The 19,223-nt window shown below is 45.8% G+C and overlaps 1 protein-coding gene across 2 annotated transcripts in view; it reads right to left on the bottom strand.

Moving 5' to 3' along the window:
• The window catches only part of EVC2 (EvC ciliary complex subunit 2), a 148,454-nt gene that overhangs the window by 98,679 nt on the left and 30,552 nt on the right, over positions 1-19,223 (bottom strand). For both annotated transcript variants that reach the window (XM_033213720.1, XM_033213719.1), the window contains exons 8-9: positions 6,291-6,425; positions 2,149-2,288 (exon numbers count right to left, since the gene is read on the bottom strand). In XM_033213720.1, coding sequence (XP_033069611.1) covers positions 2,149-2,288; positions 6,291-6,425 — 275 coding nt within the window. The remainder of the gene's footprint in view (positions 1-2,148; positions 2,289-6,290; positions 6,426-19,223) is intronic.

Here is a 19,223-nt window from a genome sequence, read left to right as displayed (position 1 = left end):
AATAAAAATAATCAGATACAACCAAATAAGAATTTGATCTGGGAGAAATGAAGCCCAGCTTTGAATGATCTCAATCTCTGATTGGATTAATATAATCCATAATTACGCTACTAGCCACTTAGAAGAAGATAACATCACCCTCGTCCTCAGATTGTCTTTTCAACTTCATATACAATGTCTAGCACATAATCAAAAATACACAGAGATATGAGACAAGAAAATATGATCAAACACTGAGTGGTACTCTAGATAACAGACACAGAATGAGGGTACAGATAATAACGTCTTCAGACAGCGACTTTAAAATAATTTTGTTTTGAGAGTAAATAAAAAAAATAAGATTGAGATTTTTGGCAAAAAAAAGGAAAATTAAAGAAAACATAAAGAAGTCATCTTAAATATCTGTTGAAAGGAAAGAAGGAATGGCAAGGCCATGCTGATGAACCTTATGTAGTTAAGGTTACCTATTAGACTGTGACCCATGTGTCCATCCAGGAGAAATCTTGGGCAATGATTAAGAGCCTGGACCATGGAGCAGATGACCTGAGTTTAAAACCTGACCCTATCATTTACTAGTATACGCTCTTGGGCAAGTTACTTACCCTCTCTCAAGTTCTCATCCATAATATGTTACAGAGAGCAATGCCTACTTCATAGGCTTGTTAAGAGGATTGTACGAGTTAGCTCTGTAAAGTTCTTAAACAGTGTCTGGTACCATCTGCTATTGCACATAGCAAGTATGATGTTAATATTCATTAACTACATAAGAAGAACTGATTTCAGTTCAGCATACAGACACATCACCTGGTCTGGCCTTTCTCCCCTGCTGCCTCTTCTTTATTTTCTATACTTAATACCCCAATCTGCACATCAGCCACACTTGGCTACTGACATCTCACCAAACGCACCTGGCTCCTTTCACATTCTTACATCTGCCCTTTCTTTCCTCTGTCTGAAAATCGTTTCCATGCTTAATCAATTTGGAAAGCTTCTTCTTAAACTCTCAGAATCAATTCAGATTCTCTCCCTCTTTTTTTTTTTTTTTGAGACGGAGTCTCGCTCTGTCGCCCAGGCTGGAGTGCAGTGGCCGGATCTCAGCTCACTGCAAGCTCCGCCTCCCGAGTTCACGCTATTCTCCTGCCTCAGCCTCCCGAGTAGCTGGGACTACAGGCGCCCGCCACCTCGCCCAGCTAGTTTTTTGTATATTTTAGTAGAGACGGGGTTTCACTGTGTTAGCCAGGATGGTCTTGATCTCCTGACCTCGTGATCCACCCGTCTCGGCCTCCCAAAGTGCTGGGATTACAGGCTTGAGCCACCGCGCCCGGCCTCTCTCCCTCTTAACTGAGTACTAGACTTAGTATCTGGATGATGAAATAATCTGTACAACAAACCCCTGTGACATGAGTTTATCTATATAACAAGCCTACACACACATCCCTAAACTTAAAAGTTAAAAATAAATAAATTTAAAAAAAAATAATTAGATCAGGCTGGGCGCGGTGGCTCACGTCTGTAATCCCAGTACTTTGGGAGGCCGAGGTGGGCGGATCACGAGGTCGGGAGATCAGGACCATCTTGGCTAACGTGGTGAAATCCCATCTCTACTAAAAATACAAAAAAATTAGCCGGGCATGGTGGCGGGCGCCTGTAGTCCCACGTACTTGGGAGGCTAAGGCAGGAGAATGGCGAGAACCTGGGAGGCGGAGCTTGCAGTGAGCCGAGATCGTGCCACTGCACTCCAGCCTGAGTGACAGAGCAAGACTCTGTCTCAAAAAAAAAAAAAATAAGTTCAATGCCACCTCCTCTGGGAAGCATTTCTGTGACTTTCTCAGAAGTAATTACTTCCTCTTCTGTGCTCTGCCAGTCCTGACCTTCCCATTCGCATGGTGGTCACCCAATTTTGTGGTCACTTCTGTTTATGTTTCAGTCTTTCCCACTAGATCAGACTTCCTTAGAGCAGGAAGTATGGCTTCTACACTTCTTTTCCTAGATGCCAAACATTCAGTGCATAGCAGTTGTTGAATTATGACTACAGAGTGACAAATGATTAACTGAATGAATGAAATAGACTCCGTGTTTGGTCTTATGTCACTGTCATTAAAACATTCATCACATCTGTGGAAGTATAATGGGATTTAGAATTCTTACTCTTCTAAGGCTTGAAGCATACTCCCAGGGTCCTCGGAAGACAGAATGTCTACCATTTGGTCGTTAAGGGAAAGGTCCTCATTCACGCCATCAGCTGAGGTGAACGGCAAGGGTTCCAGCTTGCTGTCGTACTGCCAAACCTTCAGGAGAATTGCAGAAATAATAATTGATTGGGCCTTCTTGTAAATTCCATGTGCTGAGAAAGCCAGGAGGGAAGGCCAGGGGTCTGCAGTCAGAGTACCCAATCAGCCCACCACTGTGAACACGGTAAACCCAGACAAACTTTTGCAAATGTCCCTGAGCCGCCGTTTTCTCTGCAAAGAAATGGGATCGTAATTTCAACAGCCCTGCATGAGGACATTGTGTGAGTAAAGTGGAACAATGGAAAGAAAGAACTTTTCAACCTGTAAGACCTATAAAATATTTCACTGTGATCATCTTTATCATTATCAGGTAGAGGAGACCTCACAACGGGTATGGTGGACCTCGACATCAGAGATCTGGTTGGTTTCTAATCAGAATACAGGATTGGGCAGGGCGTGGTGGCTTACACCTGTAATCATAGCACTTTGGGAGGCTGAGGTGGGTGGATCACTTGAGGTTAGGAGTTTGACACCAGCCTGGCCAACATGGTGAAACCCTGTCTCTACTAAAAATATAAAAATTAGCCAGGTGTGGTGGCAGGCGCCTGTAATCCCAGCTACTCAGGAGGCTGAGGCAGGAGAATCTCTTGAACCCAGGAGGTGGAGGGTGCAGTGAGCCAAGATTGTGCCACTGCACTCCAGCCTGGGCGACACAGTGAGACTCTGTCTCAAAAAAAAAATAAAGAAAAATAATATAGGATTGTGAGCTGGAAGTGACATTAAAGATAACTAAGCCCAACCCTCTGACTGGATAAGAGATAGATCTGTTTCGTCTCCAATATCATTAACACTGCAAAAATGCGTGATAGTTATAGCTAACCTACATCAGTTCTTGTCCCTGTGGCAGATATTACTTTCAGTGCTTTCTTTGTGTTATCATGAAGCTGTTACAACAAGGAAGTGTTGGTGCCCCCACTTTACAAACAGGAAAACTGAGGCTTACAGAAGTGAAATAACGTTATTGAAGGCCACACAGCTCAAAAGAGTCCGGATGATTTTTGATCCCAATCCAACTCTGAAGGCTGCCTTCTGTTTTAGAGCAGACCACTGACCACTACTATGCTGGCAAAAAAATAAAGAAAAATGTGAAAAGAGTTCATTCTGTGATGCCAGGAAATAAGTACTGCCAGGGTCTTTAGGCCTTAAATCAAATTCATACTCTTGCTTTCCTCTGTGCAGTTCTCATGATCTGCCTTAATCTCTGGGAAATGAATCCTGGTCCGACATCAAAGCAGCAGGGTGCATTTAGTTCCTCTGATTGATAACAGCTTTGGGAGAATCAGTATAAGGTCTGATTAGATGGGCCGTTTTTCTTCTCACTTTTGCCCAGCAAGGAGACTGTGGGCTGACCTCATTTTGAAATGACAATCCTCTCCTCCAAGAAGCAGGGACAAAATGTATAACAGGCTCCTCACCTAGACTGGGGTGGAATTTTCAGCCTCCAGGGAGAGGGGGTCCCCAGAAGCTGGGTCCCAGCCTGTGCCTGGCCACGTTAAGCAAGTTGTTTAACCTCATGGACCTCAGTGTTTTCAAGCTAAAGTGAGGGAGAAAGATGACATATGTTCCTGCCAAAGTGTTGCACCTCTGGGTGACAATGAGTCACAGCAGGAGCCCTTGCATGGCTGGTTCTTTGCCATGTCCCCTCCTTGAGCACTGCAGTACCCACAACCCAAGACCCACGAGCCAACACACCCAGTCCTCCCCTGAATGGTTCTGCTGGCCTTCAGATGCCATGCCAGGGGCATATCACCTTCCTTCTTGCTTTTCTGCCTCCTTGTCACCAACCAATGACTAATGGAACTTAGTGGACATCTCTTCCAGCCCCTTGCCCCCCAGGTAAGCGATGCAGTGGCTGGTCTGCCCCATCTCCAGAGCCTCCAGGCAGGACTAAGCCCATCAGGGCCCAGGTCCCTGATGAAACACACCCTTTACCAGCCACCTTCCCTTTCTGCCTCACTTCCCACTCCCTTCCCTTATGTCCTGAGACCACTTCCCACATAAACTACTTGAATTGGAATTCTGGTCTCAGGTGACGGGATGTGTGTGGGTGATGGGATGCATGTGAGTGACGGGATGCCTGTGGGGTGATGGGATGCCTGTGGGGTGACGGGATGCGTGTGGGTGACGGGGTGCATGTGGGGTGATGGGGTGCGTGTGAGTGACGAGACACGTGTGGGGTGACGGGGTGCATGTGGGTGACAAGATGCGTGTGGGTGACGGGATGCATGTGGGGTGACGGTGCGTGTGGGTAACGAGACGCGTGTGGGGTGTTGGGGTGCATGTGGGTGACGAGATGCGTGTGGGTGACAGGATGTGTGTGGGTGACGGGATGCCTGTGGGTGATGGGAAGCGTGTGGGTGACGGGATGTATAGGGGGTAACGGGATGCATGTAGGTGATGAGATACATGTTGGTGATGGGATGCGTGTGGATGATGGGATGCGTGTCAGTGACGGGATGCCTGTGGGTGATGGGATGCATGTGGGGTGACGGGATGCATGTGGGTGACTAGATGCATGTGAATGACAGGATGCGTGTGGGTGATGGGATGTGTGTGGGTTGACGGGGTGCATGTGGGGTGATGAGCTGCCTGTGGGCGATGGGATGTGTTTGGGTGACGGGATGCATGTGGGGTGACGGGATGCGTGTGGGTGACAAGATGCGTGTGGGTGACGGGATGCATGTTGGTGACGGGATGCGTGTGGGTGACGGGATGCATGTGGGTGATGGGCTGCATGTGGATGATGGGATGCGTGTTGATGACAGGATGCGTGTGGGGTGACAGGATGCATGTGGGTGACAAGATGCCTGTGGGTGACAGATGTGTGTGGGTGACGGGGTGCATGTGGGGTGATGGGCTGCGAATAGGTGAGGGGATGCGTGTTGATGACGGGATGCGTGTGGGGTGACGGGACGCGTGTGGGTGACAAGATGCCTGTGGGTGACGGGATGTGTGTGGGTGACGGGATGCGTGTGGGTGATGGGCTGCGTGTGGGTGATGGGATGCATGTTGATGATGGGATGTTTGTGGGGTGACAGGATGCGTGTGGGTGACAAGATGCCTGTGGGTGACGGGATGCGTGTGGGTGATGGGATGCGTGTGGGGTGACGGGATGAGTGTGGGTGACGGGATGCGTGTGGGGTGATGGGATGCGTGTGGGCGACGGGATGCGTGTGGGGTGATGGGATGCGTGTGGGGTGACAGGATGCGTGTGGACGACGGGATACATGTGGGGCGATGGGATGCGTGTGGGTGATGGGGTGCGCGTGGGTGACAGGCTGTGTGTGGGGTGATGTATGCAGGGTGACGGGATGCGTGTGGGTGATGGGATGCGTGTGGGTGACCAGACGTGTGTGGGGTGACGGGATGCATGTGGGTGATGGGATGCGTGTGGGTGACTGGATGTGTGTGGGGTGACGGGATGCGTGTGGGTGATGGGATGCATGTGGGTGACGGGATGCGTGTGGGTGACGGGATGCCTATGGGGTGACAGGTTGCCTGTGGGGTGATGAGATGCCTGTGGGGTGATGGGATACCTGTAGGGTGACGGGCTGTGTGTGGGGTGATGGCCTTTGCATGGGGTAATAATGGCTGCAGGGGTTCTCCCACCTGGTTGCTGGTTAGAAGTTTTAAAAATGACTAAACCAGGCATGTTGGTGTGTAGTTGCAGTCCCAGCTACCTGGAAGGCTGAGGCAGGAGGATTGCTTAAGCCCAGGAATTCCAAATTATAGTGTTCTGTGACTGTGCCTATGAATCGCTGGTGGACTCAGCCTGCGCAGCACAGCAAGACCCTGGCTCTTAAGAAAAAAAAAAGAATGATGGGGATGCATCCCAGGACAAATATCAGTCTTGGAGGTGGGCCCTGGGCACGGGTTTTTGTGCACAGCTCCCTCAGTGATGATGATGGGGGGATCTGATGGGCTGAGACCCACAGAAATGGGGGATGAACTTCAACCTCACATCCACCATCTTCCAAACCACCCTCAGGGCAGACTCACCCGATGTCTGGTGAGTATGCTTCCCTTCAGACACTGGTAGTGAACCATGAGGAAGAGGGCAGCCCAGGTCAGCACAAGGGAGAGGAGGAAGGCAATGAAGAACCCCGCTGCATGGAGGCCATGGTGCGGCAGAACCTGCGGAGACAAGAGGAGAGCAGGATTCATGCGTGGTCAGACTGCAGGTCTCCCAGGCCACACAGATGATCCAGTGTCAGAGTAGACCAAGTGGCGAGCCAGGGGACTCACTTTCATTTGAGTCCCGCTCTGCCAGCTACCAGCTAGCTGCCTGGAGTCCCTCACTGGTCCTCTCTGAGCCTGAATTTCCTCAGTGCTTGACAAGTCTTTCAAAGAAAGACCTGAGACATGGTGATTTGCACACAATAGTGCCATCCAGCCCCAAGCCTAGCACATCACAGACACTCAAGAATGTTAAGTTCCCAAATCAAATACATGATAATCCAAAGGATTCGTGACATTTTTTGCGAATCATGGGCAGAATTTTGCAAAGGCCAGAGGAAGAACCCATGGCTTCCCACTACACTCTATAACTTTAAATTAAAAAATTAAACCCCAATTTTTATGGTATTACACTTAGAGAAAATCTCTTGTCTTCTGACTAGTGAGATTAGTGGCCCACACTTACCCCCACCCCTCCTTCCCTGCTTCTGCCTTCCAGCATTTATTAGGTTTATAAGATATATATTTTGTTCTGCAACCAGAATTCAATCCTGATTATTGTTTATAGGTTAATTCCAGCAACTACAAATTTTACAAGACAATATTATTATGATTAGGCAAATGTTGCTCACTGCAGAGTAAAGTAATTGGATCCAATCCTGTGTCACTAAATATCTGCCCCTCAAAGGAGTCCCTAATTCAGTCCCTTTTCTCACACTTTATCAATGATTCCAAATCAGGCTACATTTTTAGTTTGCTTCAGTGTGAATTAGCATTTCCTTGTGTGACTTTTCGTTTTCCCTGAAGTTTTTCACAGCCTATCTTTTTTCTTCCTAGCATAAACCCATGTTCTTAATAATACTATCTGTTACAGGGAGTCACATTTACTTTTTCTTAAAGTCATCATTCCCAGAGTTCTTTGACTTTCTGATTTAATCAGACCTGGCTACTTTCTAGGTTTTCTGATATCACAGAGAGATTTTCTTTTCCTTCACTGCCTTCTATATTGTCACAGCATTACTCACTGAAGAAAATCTGTTTCTTGGATCCCATTTCTTCCTTTTTCTTGGATAATTCTTTTTTATTTTGATGAAGTATCCTAAGTATCTATTTATTCTCGAGTAAGTTTGTTTAGAGAAGATATTCTTTTCTCACATCTGGCAATACTGTCACTTAGTTCTCTGATTGATAGTATGGCTGGCTACATAATTCAAGGCTCAAAATAACTTTCCCTCAAAATGTTGATGGTGCCACTCCACTGTCTTCTGACAGAAGTGTGCCTGATGACCTTTTGGAAGGATCTGTTTTTGTTTTCTGGGTGCTTTTTAAGATTTCCCCTTTTTCCCTATAGGTCTGAATATCCTACCATTTAAAAGAAGATTTTTGAATACATTTCTAATAATATATAAAAGGCTTATATACTAATGTAACTTTGCAAAAAAATACACACAGTATAATCTCCATTTCACTAAAATAAAAATAATGTGCATATATACATATACATGTGTAAATTATAAAGAAAATCCTCCAGAATTTTATTTGAATGTAATTTCTTGATGACGTTTTTCACTTTCTTTATGCTTGTTTTCTAATATTTCTACAATGGGTATGTATTACTTGTGTAATAAGAGACAATAATAATTATTATTACTACTATTATGATGATGATTATAAAAAAATGTAAAGGCAAATTTGATAGATGAAAATCACCCAGACTGCTGAGGCTCTGTCAACCCAAATCACAACTCCACTTCTTCCTATTTTCAATCCTGCTCCTTTCGGTTTCCTTTTATAAGGGGTCACTAATTGTACCAAGGGTCCCCAAGGCCACCTGCATACAATCCCACTCACAAGTATGGTTTATTACAGCAAAAAGATATAAAGCAAAGTCAGAAAAGGGAAGAATGTAGTAAAGTCCAAGGTAAACAAGGCACATGCTTCCAGACTCCACAGGAGTCACAAAATACGTGCTTAATCCCCCCAGCGAGGGGTTGTGACAACTCATGTGAAATATTTTCTACCAGGGAAGCTCATTAGGGACTCAGTGTCCAGGGTTTATATTCAAGGCTGATCACATAGGCACCCTGGCATATATCAAAATTTCATACTCCAAGAAAAACAGCAAGTAATCAGCATAAACTATACTATATGTAAAAAACAGTTCAGGCACAGGGAGCCACTCTTATCAGTTTTAAGAAGATGGGAATCCTGAAATTCAAGTTTCCAGTCACCAGCCCAGGATCAATCTTGTAAGCAAGTTTTTCTAAGGATAGCAGCCTCCAGCTGGATATGATAATTCTTCTCTGCACAATGGAAAGCATATTATACCCCAAACTCTGCATCAGCATCTGTCTCCAGAAAAGCCAACCTGTGACAATTAGTTTAATTTAAAATGACTCCAGACCAGGGGCCACCGAATGTTTTGTTTAGGAGCTAGAAGACAATTAGCCTATTCCTCATTCTTGTGGCCATAATGCAGACTGTAGTCAAGGTTACATTTTTTCTGACAGACCAATGAGGCCACCCTGACTTTCTAGACTGTCAAAGCTAAGTTAGATCAAAAACAGGAGCTTCAGTTCAAATGTTTATTGAAACCTGAATCGAAGTGTGATGCCACTTATAACTTGCCTTTGATAAATCAGCCTCTGTCCACAGAGGCTGTTATCAGAGACTATCAGAGAACCAATTATGTTTTCTTGCTCTAACATCCTCCTGATCCTAAATCTTGAATTTTGATTAGCACCAAAATGAAATCCAAGTACTCCATTTGTTCTGGACACGTCCCTCTGCTCCCTGAGCCCTGACTATGTACGTACTAGACAAGAAAAAAATCGGTAAGTTGAATAAACATAAATAGCATTGCATGGAGGTTATGTCAAAATATTAATGGAAAGGAAACTAAAAAAAAATCTGTCTGTAAAAGAACACAGTAGTTAAAGATCAGCAATCTGTTTTCAAGATTGTTAATCCCCCTTACCTTCAAAGAAGGCAACAACTTGTCTTTTCATCTTCGAGAAGAAGGAATGGGAGGTAAAGGGGATTAACAATTTTGATCACCTACAATACGCCAATCTCCGGGCTAGGTAAATGTAGTGAGTTGAGCTGAGTTGTGCCCTCCAAAAAGACATGTTGAAGTCCTAACCTCAATACCTATGAATGTGACCTTATTTAGAAAGTTTCTTTGTAGATGTAGTCAAGTTAAGATGAGGTCATACTGGGTCACAATGAGTCCTAAATCCAATGATTGTGTCTTCATGAGGAGAGGGAGATCTGTAGACACACACAGAGAAGATGGCCATGTGAAGATGGAGGCAGATACTGAGTGATGCAGCTATAAGCCAAGGATTTCAAGGAATGTCAAGGATTTCTGGAGCCACCAGAAGGTAAGAGGCAAAGGAAGATGTTTCTCCAGGGTCTTTAGAAAGAGCATGGCCCTGCCTGCCAACACCTTAATTTCAGAATTCCAGCCTGCAGAACTGTGAGAAAATTAAATTGTTGTTTTAAGGTACCAAGCTTGTGGAGATTTATTAGGGCAGCCTGAGGACACTAACACAATGCTTCATAAACTTTATTTCATTCAATCTTCTGTAATCCCGTGGAACACGTATCATCCCTGTTCTACTGACAGACAAACGGAGATGCAAAGATATTAAAAAATTAATTGAAGTTTACAACTAAAACAGAATTAGCTCTGCTGGACACAATGTCTACGTTTGCCCCACTAAAGCTGGACACTACTTACTGTCCAGGGGGCTGCATGTTTTTCTAAAATGTTTTTAATCCTAATCTCCCATACCATGGTAGAAGTTAGTTGTATGATTGACATTACATATGGGCAGCACCACTCTACTGTAAAAGGCAGGGAAAGAACTCTCTCGTATGTTCCTTCTCCCCTTCTGTCTCCCTGCCTCCCTCCTTCCTACTTCATGAAGTGGAAATGGACAGCTGAGTCAGGCTACCTCAAACCTCCTCCTCTTTCCACTTCCACCTTCTAAATCCACATCTTGAGATCTTACTTTCATTTTGCCACAAGGGCATTGCCAAGAGAAACTGAAGAGTAGAGGTACTGTGGGCAGTTCAGTGGAGCAGGGTCTAGATCAATGCTTAAAGTAGCAACACAGTTGTGGGAATGGAAGCCTGGATCTAGGAAGAGGGAAAAACCAGAGCCAGTTCTGCAGATCCCATCACCTTTCATCCCCTTCTCTTACAATTCCTGCTTTCTGACACCAAGTGACAAGCAAATCTAGGCAGAGACTACCTCCATGGGGCAAACCCACTCATGACCCTCACTTTCTTCATTTATTTGTGTTGTTAAATTACGCTAGGTCCTGCCCTGCCTACAACGCCTCTACTCTTCAATCTTCCTCAGTGAAGAATGACCAAAGAAGAGTAAAATCTCAATATGTAATTTTATGAGGAGAAGGCTCCACATAATCACTACCATCACTATAATCATCACCAACATTAACATTACCACCATGATTATCAACATCATGAATATCCCCATCATCACTATCTTCACTATCACCATCATGATCAACATCTTCATTAACACCATCATGATCACCATCAGCAGTAGCATCACCATCAAATTCATCATCATCATCACCATCACCACCATCACCATCGCAACCTTCATTATCAACATCATCAATATCTCCATCATTTTCATCTTTACCATCACCATCAACACCATCATGATCACTACCAGCAGCATCACCATCAAATTCATCATCACCATCACCACCATGACCATCACCACCATGACCATCACCACCACATTATCAACATCACCAGTATCCCCATCACCATCATCTTCACATTGGCCATAACCACCATCACTATCAACATCATCAATATCACCATCACTATCATCTTCACCATCACCATCACCACCATCATTGTCAACATTAACAATAGCCCAATCACCTTCACCATGACCATCACCACCATCATTATCAACATCAACAATATCACCATCACCATTATCTTCACCATCACCATCAACACTATGGTCAGCAGCATCACCATCAAATTCATCATCACCATCACCACCAGGACCACTACCACCATTACCATAGCCACCATCATTATCAACATCAATATCTCCGTCACCACCATCATTATCAACATCATCAATATCCCCATCACCATCATCTTCACACTGGCCATCACCACCATCACTATCAACATACTTATCACCATCATCTTCACCATGACCATCACCACCATCATTGTCAACATTATCAATATGCCAATCACCTCACCATGACCATCACCACCATCATTATTGACATCACCAATATCTCCATCACCATCACCATCAACAACATCAGCAGCAGCAGCAGCATCAAATTCATTATCACCATCACCACCATGACCACCACCACCATTACCATAGCCACCATCATTATCAACATCATCAATAATCCCATCACCATCATCTTCACCATGACTATCATAATCACCATCAACATCATCAACATCACCAGCACCATCATCTTCACCCCCACCACCATCAACGCCATCATGACACCATCAGCGGCAGCATCACCATTACCATTGTCATTTCAGAGAACGTGTATTATGTAGATACTAAGCACCAGGGATGGATCCAAGTGCTTTACATGTATTAATCCTTTTAATCTCCATAACAACACTCTGTGATGGGAACTATTTTAACCTCCACTTTATAAATTATAATGTCATTGTAGAAATAAGCTTTTAAAATGGCCCAAGGTCACAGAGAGAGTAAGTAGTAGACCCGAGACTCACATCCAGCAACTGGGGTTAGTGGCCTTCACACCCTACCTGCCTCTCCTAGGCTGGCCCTTTATCAGGAGCCCTGCATCGAGCCATCAAGGGTTTGTGCCACTGTTAACACTTTCATTCCCACTCTGGGTATGCAGCTCACCTTTTGGGGGTGAGGGAGTAGTAGCAAGGCAGATTTTGGAACTCCTGAGTTTCTGGCCAAAAGCCTTCCTAATCCCTTCAAACTTTAATTTTGTCCACAGACCAGGCTTTATTCCTCTTTCTTTCCTTTCTTTCTTCCTCTCTCTCTCTCTCTCTTTCTCTCTCTTTCTCCCTCTCTCTCTCTCCCTCAGATGGAGTCTTGCTCTTGTTGCCCAGGCTGGAGTGTAATGGCACAATCTCGGCTCACTGCAACCTCCACCTCCTGGGTTCAAGTGATTCTCCTGCCTCAGTCTCCAGGGTAGCTGGGATTACAGACACCTGCCACTATGCCCAGCCAATTTCTGTACTTTTTGTAGAGATGGGGTTTCACCATGTTGGCAAGGTTCATCTTGAACTCCTGACCTCATAATTCGCTGGCCTCAGCCTCCCAAAGTGCTGGGATTACAGGCGTCAGCCACCACGCCTGGCCTCAAACAGTATTTTAAGTGCAGAATTCTTACATCCATTTCACATGTGCAGAAATCAAGGTTTGCTATAATTTTGTTTCCCTGAAACTCTCTATTGAAGTGGACACATCAAGTGGGCTGCCAGGACTGACTCCGTGTCTGGATATGACACTACACCTGCCTGACTCACTGGAGTCAATGGAGCTCTGTACTGGGTGCTGGAAGAACAAGGAGGAACCTGAGCCAGGCCCTGCTCAAGGAGCTCACGTCCCACAGAGGAACGAACAGGCAGGCAGATGCTGATGCCACAGTGTACCTGGGCTGAGGCTGGGGAGCCTGGAGGACTCAGGGAGAGGGGGGAGCTCCTCTCCTAGCTCAAAGGACAGGAGAAGGCTTTCCAAGCGGTGATCCAGTGGGCAGAGGAGAATGAGCTGGGCCAGGGGGAGGGCGAGCCTGGAGAAGGACTGGCCTGAACAGGGCCTGAAGCTGGCAAGAGAAGTAGCCCCAGACCGACAGGGCCTTCGAGAGCAGGTTAGGGATTTGCTGTGTCATCCTAAGGGAATCAGGGGAACAACGGAGAGGCTTTAAGCCATGAAGAAACATGGTTAGATCAGTATTTTAGAAAGATAACTCTGGACGCCTTATGACTTCAGCCTGGAGGAAGGTAAACCTGGATGCCAAGAGAGAAATGGGGGACATGAAAAGAGGCTGCAGGAGGCAACAGGACACGCCAGCAAGGACCATGGACTTTGGCCTTTGATGGGGGTTCAACTCTTAAATCCACCCCCTTCCACACTGTGGGAGGCTGACTCTCCCCAGCTCTGAGAGGCAACACGTTAAAAACAGAATTACCATACAACCCAGCAATTTCACCCCCAAGCATACACCCCAAATAATTTAAAACAGGTATTCAAACAAAAATCTGTTCTCGAATGCTCATAGCAGCACTGTTCACAATAAGCCAAACGTCCTGACGAATAAAGAACATGTGTATATCCATAAAATGGAATATTATTCAGCCATAAAAAGGAATGAAGTTCTGGTGCATGCTACAACATGGAGGAACACTGAAAACGTGATGCTAAGTGAAAGACGCCAGACACAAAAGGGGACACATACTGTGTGATTCCGCTTATCTGAAATGTACAGGGTTGGCAAATCCAGAGACAGAAGCAGAGAAGTGGTTGCCAGGGGCTGGGGGAGAAGGAAATGGGAAGTCACCAATGGGCACCAAGTTTCCTTTCAGAGGTGAAAATGTTCAGGAAGCAGACAGTGGTGATGGCTGCACAACACTGTGAATGTAGTAACTGTCAATAACAGTAAATGCTATGCTGTGTGTACTTTACCACGCACACACAAACAGTGCCTAATGTTTAGGGTTATGGTACAAAGAAGTCAGTAAATCTGAGCCGCTATTACTACTACTGTTACTGGCTGGTGGGAAGAGCACAGACTAGGAGACAGAGTCAACAGAGTGTTGTGATGGAATGGATATGTAAGAGACCAGACACAGGAGGAGCCAACAATGTCCCTGAATCCAGCTCGGGGGCTGGGATGCTGATAGCACCGACCGCTGCAGTGACAAGTCCAGAACCGGAAGTGGCTGGGAGCACCAGAATCAGCCCCACGTTAATCATACTTCTGAGATTCCCTTAAACATGCTACAGCCAAGCTCCACTGAGAATCACTGTAAGTTCAGATTCCAAAGAGCATCTTTACCTTAAACCTCATTGTCTAAGAATAAAGAAAAAGATGGTTATCCTGGCTTCCCATCCCCTAGAGTCCTCCTTACTTTCCTTCTCGTCTCTGGAAAAGAATCATGCACGATTACCACCCCTTTAATCACATATTAGCAGGAGCAGATGCCTTTGATGAATTCTGTCACTGCGTTTATGAAGAGCGATGCTGGATAAACAGGCCTTTCAAAATGAATGCTTTAAATGCTCAGAATCCAACACCAAGTTACAAAAGCCTGATGAAGAATTGTTTACAGAGTTTGACTTCAATTATGTACTAAATATATTCATAGCCTTGTGGATGGTGAGATGCGAACATGTTAACAATGGTTCTCCCTGCTGGTGGGATTACGGCATGAAGCTATTTTATTCTTCCAACTTTTCTGTATGTGGAGGGTGGTGGTAAGGAGAGGACATTTCCTCAAAATGCCCACAGTGGCCTCATATTAAATCCCACCCACCCAACCCTTCAAAACACAGACAGTGCTTGATGAACATGGGAGATGACGAATGTTTTCTCTGGAACAGAGTCTGCGAATCATTTACTTGAAATCTTTTACTTTGAGCTTGAGACCCAAGAAGCAGAGGGGTTAGTGGCTTGCTGGTCCTTGTCACACAGTCCTTGAGGGGCAGTCCTGAGGGCAAAGAGACCCTCGGCCTCCCAGCTGATAATTCTGGCAAGAATGAGATGTCAAAGCTAATCACAGGCAGAGACAATCACACTTACCAACGCAGCTTTGCTAATTTACCAATCTAGCGAATAGCATCTGGAGTAGAGAACGCATCACACAGCATGATTCTGACTGCAATGGTGTTGAGTTCTGAACCTGGTCAGTTCCCAGAGCCTCTGGACCAGAGGTTTTTACTCTAAAATGGGAAAGCGAGACTAGATAATCTTTAAGGTCTCTTCCAGTTCAACAATTCTATTCTGATGTCAACAAAAATGGATTAAGTGCCATCCAGAGGACTAATCTCAACTTCACACAGTGCCAGGCTTTAATAAATGATCCAATGCATAGGACCACAGCCAAGGGTACAACTAGCTGGCCAGGGGAGGGCTAGGGCATCACAGAGTGCAGATGCTGGTCAGGGTCCAGCAGGAGGTTTATAAGTTGCCCAAAGAACAGGTAAGATAAGAACAGGATGTGCAAAACCAGAGCGTAATGGAAAACAAAGGCACCCAGTAGCCCTGGGAGATGGTTAGCAGGGATCAGCTTTCCTGACGGATCCTGAATGGGGGCCCCTCAAGAATAGAAAGCAGGCAGGTTCATGTTTCAGGGAAGACCACTCCAGCGTGGACAATGGGCTGGGTAGGGAGTAAAACTGGAGGCAGAAAGGATAGGATGCTGGGGCAGTCATCAAAACAAGAAATGCAGGTTAGGGCAACGGTTAGCGGGCTTGGAATGTCCATGGAGAAGGCAAAAATGATAACGTGCAATTGTGTGCAAACCCCTAAGCCTATAAATCCAACTCACAACCACGTGATTTTGCCTACAGAGTGACACGGGCCGCCACTGTGCTTCAAGGGCACCTCTAACTCATCTTTGGGAAATTCTCATACCGTAGATAGCTGTCTATTGTGGCCTTCCATCTCTTATAAATTAATATTAAGATTCTCTTTATATATTAAAAACATTAATCTTTTGTCTCTTATGTATATTACAAATATTTCCCCAAGTTTCTCATTTATCTTTCTGAGTGCTGTTTTTAAATGTAAAGTTTGCAACTATGTGTACCTAAATCCACAGTTTTCTCCAGATCACATCCTATTAGCCCATATTTACTTTTTACAAATTGCTATATTTACTTAGATTTTAATCTAATTAGGAAATTCATTTTTATCTTTCTTTCAAAAGACCCAGTCAGTTGTTACCAAATTCATGGATGATACATCCTCCTTCTCCCACTGGTTTAAAACATATGTATAGATGCGTGTGTAGATTTTATCTTTTGTTCCACTGGTCTGATGTTTCTTGTAGCAGTCAAATGCTGCATTACTGTAGCTTTGTAATTTTTTTTTTTTTTTTTTGAGACGGAGTCTCGCTCTGTTGCCCAGGTTGGAGTGCAGTGGCCGGATCTCAGCTCACTGCAAGCTCCATCTCCCGGGTTTACGCCATTCTCCTCCCTCAGCCTCCCGAGCAGCCGGGACTACAGGCGCCCGCCACCTCGCCCAGCTAGTTTTTTTGTATTTTTAGTAGAGACAGGGTTTCGCCACGTTAGCCAGGATGGTCTCAATCTCCTGACCTCATGATCCGCCCGTCTCGGCCTCCCAAAGTGCTGGGATTACAGGCTTGAGCCGCTGCGCCCGGCGCTTTGTAGTATTTTTAATATCTGCTAGGGTAAACCCTCCCACATTACTCTTCATTTTCAAAGCCTTCCCATCTGGGTTCATAATTTATATTTTCAGGTGAAACTATTTTTTTCACATCCCCTCCAAAGTCTCATTAAAATCAGTATTGGAGGCTGGGCGCAGTGGCTCACGCCTGTAATCCCAGCACCGGGAGACTGAGGTGGGTGGATCACCTGAGGTCTAGAGTTCAAGACCAGCCTGACCAACATGCTGAAACTCCATATCTACTAAAAATACAAAATTAGCTGGGCCTGGTGGTGGGTGCCTGTCATCCCAGCTACTCAGGAGGCTGAGGCAGGAGAAATGCTTGAACCCGGGGTGCAGAGGTTGTGGTGAGCCGAGATCGTGTCATTGCACTTCAGCCCGTGCAACAAGAGCAAAACTCCGTCTCAAGAACAACAATAACAACAACAACAAAACTAGTATTGGAATTGCACTCTGAATGAATTGGGGTACCATAACAATTGGTTTAAATGTCTCTCTCTGATTAGACCTGAGATCCTGGCAGCAGAACACTGTGACCTGTTCTCTTGGTGCCTGGCACAGTACCCGGCTCTTTCATGGGCACATGTGAACACAGAAGGGGATATCTAGTGCCATCTGAGACCTGCACTCAATGTGTGGTTCTTACTTTCTCTCAGAAAGACAGTACTCTCATCCAGGAGACAGAAAGGGGAAGACAACTTATTGAGAAAAAATGAGAAATAATTTCTTGGGGCCTCATTTTCCTTGGCTGACATGTGTCAGTTTCACCCTCAGGAAAGTAACAGGAAATTAAGGAGATAATGGGGTAGCTCCCAAATGCGGCAGAATCTCTATTTACACAATGGAAGCCTACCGTCTTTACCCTGTGTTTTTAAACTGCCTGATACACACATCAGGGGCGCTGCCACCCTTCTGGCGAGCTCATCCTATTCATCACCACCACACCTGTCTGGTGTAATTCCACAATCTCTGCAGGTCCCCCCGTCAGCCCTGCTGGAACACACGCCATGACTGCCACGGCCTTGCCTCACCCTTACGTGTGTGTCACCCAGTAGTGCTTGGTTCATGCCTGACCAGCAGTCAACACTGGCTTAACCTAGAAGTCAGATCTTCAGCTGCTCCTTCCCCAATTTTAATTAAATCTTACCTTCAAGACCCAATTGAATTCTTCCTCCTCCAGGAAGCCTGCCAGTCCACCCAGCCCATGGAGTTCTCTCTCTGCTGTCGGTGTCCATGATACAAGCAATCTATATTTCAGGTCACAAACTCACAAATTCAGCGAGTGCTGTGCAATCTTCGGTCTTTTTTTTTTTCATTTACTGCCTCGGTGTGAGGGTAGGGATGGTGGGTGACAGGCAACCTAAGTGTCCACGCCGCCGCACGCTACATTACTTCCTAGAATCTTGCACTGAGCCTGACATACACTTATAGCACCTGTGTGACCCCGATGGGCATTGGAGCATGAGGCCCTGATGCAAAACATTCATTGTCAGCATCACAGAACACTTGGCACAGCTGTGTTGTTCTCATGTGTAAATAATAATAACAATACTGACAATGATAACAGCTGACGTTTATGGAGCCCTCACAGTGCCGGGCACTGTGTTGAGTACTTTACATCCATTGATCCATTTACCTCAACAACCATCCTGTGAGGTGAATATTGTTATTACTCTCATTTCACAGTTGGGGAAACTGAGGCCCTCAGAGGTATGTGATGTGCCCAAGGTCACATGCAATCAGTGGAGGGACAGGGATTCAAAGCCAGGCCTTATGGTCCAAGAGTCTGCTGGTCCCACACAATACCATAGGGCCACCCTGTGCATACACCTCCTCTCCCCACTCAACAGGGAGCTCCCTGAATGTGGTCCATAGCCTGGGGGCACCTGTCCTGGGAGCTGATGTGGCTGAAATTCAGCCCCAGTTCCAAGGCCAGGACTTGCATCCACAGGTTTGCATCCCAGGGGGCAACTATTCCTCTTTCTCCTGAAGGCAACATGCAGGTGACGGGAAGCCTGGAAGACCTGGGCATGGCTCAATTCCATCCACAAGAGAGTCTGCGGCAGCGGGGAAGGGCTCATAAATACCCTTACAAGAGCGTTCTCTGCCTTTTATTACACTCATGCAGCGACCAGCCACCTCCTCCTGAGCAGCAATCATCGCCATTGATGACAATAAGCTCAATCATGGGATATTTACCCGTTGAGTGCCATCTACAATGTACCGCGCAGTGGGGGACATGGGTGAATCCGACATGGCCTCACCCGCTAGGAGCTCACAGACCACCAGGGAGACTTGTTACTAGTGCACCTGACAGCCCCACTAA

This window comes from Trachypithecus francoisi, unplaced genomic scaffold, assembly GCF_009764315.1.
Source record: "Trachypithecus francoisi isolate TF-2019V2 unplaced genomic scaffold, Tfra_2.0 Lachesis_group1, whole genome shotgun sequence".
In the NCBI taxonomy this organism is placed as follows: domain Eukaryota; kingdom Metazoa; phylum Chordata; class Mammalia; order Primates; family Cercopithecidae; genus Trachypithecus; species Trachypithecus francoisi.
Note: the sequence above shows the minus strand (reverse complement) of the source record. Positions and strands in the feature narration are given on the sequence as shown.